General features: G+C 46.2%; 1 protein-coding gene across 1 annotated transcript; it reads left to right on the top strand.

Annotated features, from left to right (window-relative positions):
- The first annotated feature begins 1,506 nt into the window (after positions 1-1,506).
- On the top strand, positions 1,507-2,442 carry LOC141126422 (olfactory receptor 6B1-like). The gene has a single exon (XM_073612365.1). It carries the CDS (start codon positions 1,507-1,509, stop codon positions 2,440-2,442), a length of 936 nt encoding a protein of 311 aa, XP_073468466.1.
- Positions 2,443-6,247: the final 3,805 nt, after the last annotated feature.

The following is a 6,247-nucleotide window of genomic DNA, read 5'->3' as shown; positions in this document are numbered from 1 at the left end:
ACCAATGGAGGGATTGGCAGAATAGAGTGGCGGACACTGAGCAGTTGGTAAGGTAAATGAGTCTGGCAGCAGCATTCATGATGAATTGGGTGATAGTCTATTTACAGGTAAGCAAACAAGGAGGGTGATGTAATAGTCGAGGTGAAAGACAGCAAGAGAGTGAAGTAGTAGTTTTGTGTTGTCGTTGGTTAAGGCAGCCTATAGATTATGCAATTTTCTTTCCTTCAAGCTAAAGAAAATTGCTTGATTCCCCCATCAACATAGTCAGCTTTAATGGGGGAATCCCTCCCATAGCGCTATTGTGTGCGGTATGGGAGGGATTGTGAGCAAGGAACCTTCCCACCAACAGAATACAGTGATTGGGTTAAAAAAAATGGACAGGCTGGTAGTACTGAGGGCAGCCTACCCTTAGATGGATCGAAATTAGTCTGAACTGGCCAAATTTCAATCCCTCTATGGCTGGCTTAAGAAGGGGCATATTTTGGAGATGTCATGAAGTTTAAGATTTTTTTGGGTTGTGAGATAAAATCTAAACAAACACAAGGAGATACAGCACAAGCCCTGTGCAGATAAGCAGGACCATTGCTAGGGTCCTAAAAGACCAGGTGCACCTTAGACTGAAATATCATTTCCACCTTGCCCAAAGTGAGAAAATCTACTTCTTGTAAGATCTGCAATTGCACTTGGAAGGCCTATTTTGGCTGGGGAGAAAGAGGGAACCTCAACACTTGGGAATATTCTATTCCTCGCATCCTGGCCTTTCTCCAGTCTGGTCTTAACCAGCATCTGGCTCTTAGGGCATAAACCTTTACCTTTAGTGTGTCTTCGAGTTGGCAGCTTGTAGGCAGATGCAATCTACTTTCTCCATGGCAGGTGGCACTCTGGGGGAAGGTAGAAGGAACTGGATTCCTCTATTGTTTCCTGGGTAACTGGGTAAGCTATTCCATCAGATGCTGCTGCTCCATGTGTCTCTGGTGGACATCTTGGGTCAGGCAGGGCCTTTTTAAGGCCCTAGCTCCCAGGCTTGGCACACATTTTGCGAGTTGGCAGAGTAGGAACAGGTACCCTGCCTGGTAGGGACATAACTAGCGTCAGGGTAAGGTTCCTGACAAGGAGGGAAAGCTTAGGGCTTGCAACTTCTCTGGGTACCTACCCATTTGGGCACAAGACGGCCAGGCCGCATTCTTCCCCTCTCTACAGGCACTGTTAGTTCAGCTCCACTCTCTACACGCTGTTGAAACTGTGAGTGTTCCCGGTTGGGCTGCCTTCCCATCTGGTTATTTGTGCACTGTCTCTGCATTATTTCAATACAAGTTCTTTCATTGCATCGGAACTGAGTGTGATATTCCCATCGTAACGTGCTGCAACCCACCTACAAGCTCTTTTTCTTTCCCTATCTTACGTAGAGGTAAAGCGGTAAACAGAAAACCAGAGTGTGGTTCTGTCCTTTAACATTTGTTCTTTTTTCTTGTCCCCCAGTGACACCTCCAGGAACTTTTGAGGAACATGGCCAACGTGTCAGACCAAGTGCTGTTTGTTCTGGTTGGTTTCCCTAGTCTTCAGGAAAGGTTCTATGCCTTGGTTGGCACCATTTTCTTCCTGGCCTATGTCATGTCATTGTGCGCTAACTCCACTGTGGTATTGTTAATCATCTTGAGAGAACACCTTCATCAACCAATGTACCTAATCATCCTCAACCTGGCCATTTCTGACATTATCTACGACACGGCTACTCTACCGAAAATCATCTCCAAGTATTGGTCAGGAGATGGGATCATATCTTTTGTTGGATGCTTCATTCAAATGCCAATAGTCCATACCCTGAACTGCCTCGATTCCTTCACCATTATGTTGATGGCCCTGGACCGGTACGTTGCTATCTGCATGTCCCTTCGATATCACTCCATCATGACCAATCAGGTGGCAGTCATATTGTGCTCCATCGGTTGGCTTGTTTGTGGATTTGTTGGCCTCTATGTTGCAAGTTGGGCTCTTCCACTTCCTTATTGTGGTCCAAACAAAGTCAGGAATATCTACTGCTCCCTCTCCAAGGTGGCTTTTACTGCCTGTGTAGATTCCACCATTGTTCGCACCAATAGTTTTTATGCTGGAGTTGTTATGCACATGACTCCACTATCGTTCATCGTTTTGTCTTATATCGTTATCATAGCCACGGTCTGCTTGACCATGAGCTCGGGGAACTGGCTGAAGATGTTTAATACGTGTGTTACACACTGGTTCATCATCACCGTCTTCTTCATCCCGCGAATAGTGGAGTATGGCTACAATCAATATCAGTTGGTTCCCAACGCTGATGTCAACGTTCTCATCATTTGCCTGTATTCCTATGTGCCACACGTCTTTAACCCCATTATATTTTGCCTGAGGAACAATGAGATCAAAAAGACTTTAGGACAAATTTTCAAACAGATGACAATTTAATAAAATGAATTTGGGACAAATGTCATTTAGTCTATGTTCTATGATATTCACCCTAGAGACATTAATTTAAAGCTAAAGCTTAATCTGCTTATATTTTGCTTGCACTGGTCCCCTCCACCTTCACAACCCGATAAGGACATTTTAAAATAAAATGTTCCCATTACAGACCTTATTTTAGACCCAGTGATGTCATTACTTGGTCTCTGTGGTTCCCTATGGGTTTCTATGCTTCCCTAGCAGATTATGGCTAGTAGGATGGGCTGACAGGGTGCTGTACATTGCTTTCTTAAAGACATCCCAGAACCCTGCCTCAGTGCTCCTCTCAAACACCCTCAGTTCATGTGCAAGCAGTGGGCTGGCTCTTGGGAGAAGTTATGCAAAAATCTTGGGAGAAGTTATGCAAAAATTAAAATGCACTGATTTGTAGATGTCATTGTGGACGAATGGATGTTCCTGTATTTGCATGCATATAGTATCATGGTTCTGCACTCCTGCTGTCCCCATTATGAGGTGTACCCACCATCCAAGTGCTGAGTTCCTGGGTCTACACATCAGCTGTGCCCATTATCATGTGTTCCACCATCCCTGTGTTGAGTTCTTGGATCCAAAAACCTGCTGTGACCATTGTGAGGGGTTCCCTCCATCCCTGTGCTGATTTCCTGGGTTTGTACACCTGCTGTGTCCATTATGAGGGGTTCGCCCATCACTGTGCTGAGTTCCCAGGTCTATACACCTGTTGAGCCCATTATGAGTGCTTCCCACCATGCCTGTGCTGAGTTCCCGGGCCTGTACACGTGTTGTGCCTATTATGAGAGGTTCCCACCATCCCTGTGCTGGGTTACCAGGTCTGTACACCTGCTATGTCCATTTAGAGGGGTTCCCACCATGCCTGTGCTGAGTTCCAGTTTATATACACCTGCTGTGCCCATTATGAGGGGTTCCCATCATCCCTGTGCTGGGTTCCCAGGACTGTACATCTGCTGTGCCCATTATGAGTGGCTCCCACAATGTCTGTGCTGAGTTCCCGGGTCTATACACCTGCTGTGCCCATTATGAGTGGCTCCCACAATGTCTGTGCTGAGTTCCCGGGTCTATACACCTGCTGTGCCCATTATTTTTGCTGGTTGAACATGTGTAAGCAGGTGCTTACAGGATGTCTGTCCGCCTGACAGACATATAAATATGGCCCTGCCTAGTCCTGGGCATTTGTGAACGCATACCCCGAAGGGAGAGGAGACCCGGCGTGCTGGGCAAGTACAGTAGGCTCCCCCCCACACGTGATCTTTCTTTTCACTGTGAGCAACAATGTACCTGTTCTCAGTCATCTTTAAGAAACATAGAACACTGACCCTCCATACAGTGAAGAAACCTTCTTTACTCTGGCAACAACCTGGGTTCTTCTAAAGCTGACGTGTTACAATTTCATTGTAAATTGGAGCTTGTTATCCATTTCTTTAAAAAGAAAAATATATAAATATATATGTATTAATATATATATATATATATATATATATATATATATATATATATATATATATATAATATTGTAATTATTTACATTTAACGTTCTTTTGAGTTCACCTCTTTAGCATGGGATACCCACGCTTCATGTGGACAGGGCCTTCTTTAGTGTGGGGGAGGGGGGGGGTGGATGTAGCACCCTCCTTGTGTTGAACAGGTTGCTAGGTAAATTTAGTTTGGCTCCCCTGTAATCAGCGGAGCAGGGAGTTGAATATTTAGGGCTGCTCTGTGTTACTCAGGCTGCTGCTCTGTTACTTCCACCTGTATTCTAGAAAATTCTAAAAGTATATTGTGAGGCAGAACAGAGCAGGCAGCCTGCATATTTATGGGACTACAGCCAATCCCTGGAAAGGTGTGCCCAAAAGGTGATGAGAGCGCCCATAAATAGGCTGAGGCCTGAGCAGCAAGTCGTGTAGTGTTCCTGGGTCCAGTCCTGCAGGGAGGGACCACTGTGAGGGACCTCCACTCCCTGGTGCAGGATCTTAGAGGAAGCTGTGAGGAAGACACTGAGGTCCCAGCTAGGCTTAGCTGGGAGGCTTTTTTGCAGATCCATATCTGCGGATCAAGTTGGGTTTGGAGGAAGTTGGTGAGTAGGGGTGAGCTTCGAGTTCGAGTTGAACTCTTGTTCGACTCAAACATCGGCTGTTCAGCTGTTCGCCAGTTCGCCGAGCAGCGAACAATTTGGGGAGTTCCCGGCAAATTCGAAAGCCGCGGAACACCCTTTAAAAGTCTATGGGAGAAAATAAAAGTGCTAATTTTAAAGGCTTATGCCGCGTACACACGAGCGGACTTTACGGCAGACTTTGCCCGGCGGACGGGATTTCGTCGGACAATTCGATCGTGTGTGGGCTCCAGCGGACTTTGTTTTCTCAAAAGTTGGACGGACTTAGATTTGAAACATGTTTCAAATCTATCCGACGGACTCGAGTCCGGTCGAAAAGTCCGCCGTCTGTATGCTAGTTTGATGGACAAAAAGCCACGCTAAGGCAGCTATTGGCTACTGGCTATGAACTTCCTTGTTTTAGTCCGGCCGTACGTCATAACGTACGAATTCGATGGACTTTGGTTGATTGTGTGTAGGCAAGTCCATTCATTCAGAAAGTCCATCGTAAAGTCCGCTTGTGTGTACGCGGCATTATATTCATGGTATTGTCATAAAAAGTGTTTGGGAACCTGGGTCCTGCCCCAGGGGACATGTATCAATGCAAAAAGAAGTTTTAAAAACAGCCGTTTTTTCGGGAGCAGTGATTTTAGTAATGCTTAAAGTGAAACAATAAAAGTGTAATATTCCTTTAAATTTCATACCTGAGAGTGTCTATAGTATGCCTGTAAAGGGGCGCATGTTTCCCGTGTTTAGAACAGTCTGACAGCAAAATTACATTTCAAAGGAAAAAAAGCCATTTAAAACCACTCGCAGCTATTAATGAATTGTCGGTCTGACAATACACATAAAAGTTCATTGATAAAAACGGCATGGGATTTCCCCATAGGTCTGGTATGGATATGAAGGGGAACCCGCGCCAAAATGTTTTTTAAAAATGGTGTGGGGGTCCCCCTCAAAATCCATACCAGACCCTTCAGGTCTGGTATGGATTTGAAGGGGAACCCCGCGCCAAAATTAAAAAAAAAATGGCGTGGGGTCCCCCCAAAAAGCCATACCAGACCCTTATCTGAGCACGCAACCTGGCAGGCCGCAGGAAAAGAGGGGGGATGAGAGAGCGCCCCCCCTCCTGAACCATACCAGGTCACATGCCCTCAACATTGGGGGGGGGTAGCCCCCCAAAGCACTTTGTCCCCATGTTGATAAGAACAAGGGCCTCATCCCCACAACCCTTGGCCGGTGGTTGTGGGGGTCTGCGGGCGGGGGCCTTATCGAAATCTGGAAGCCCCCTTTAACAAGGGGACCCCCAGATCCCCCCCATGTGAAATGGTAATGGGGTACAGAAGTACCCCTAACATTTCACAAAAAAAGTGTCAAAAATGTTAAAAATGATAGTTTTTGACAGTTCCTTTATTTAAAGTCTTCTTCTTTCCATCTTCTTCGGGTCTTCTTCCTTCTTCCTTCCTTCTTCCTTCGGTTTCCTCCATCTTCTTCTTCCTGTGCTTCTTCCTCCGATCCTCTGCTTCTTGCTCTGGTGTTCTCGTCTGGCATCTTCCTCCGCGGCGTCTTCTTCCCCGCTTCGTTCTTGGGCCGCTCCGCATCCATGGGAGGCTCCCGCTGTGTAATGCTTCTCTTCTTCTGACACATCTTAAATAAAGGAGGGCGGGGTCACCGACTTGATGG

The sequence above is a fragment of the Aquarana catesbeiana genome, linkage group LG02 (genome assembly GCF_042186555.1).
Source record: "Aquarana catesbeiana isolate 2022-GZ linkage group LG02, ASM4218655v1, whole genome shotgun sequence".
NCBI classification, from domain to species: Eukaryota; Metazoa; Chordata; class Amphibia; order Anura; family Ranidae; genus Aquarana; species Aquarana catesbeiana.
The sequence above is the reverse complement of the archived record's forward strand: the minus strand, read 5'-3'. Positions and strand labels throughout refer to the sequence as shown.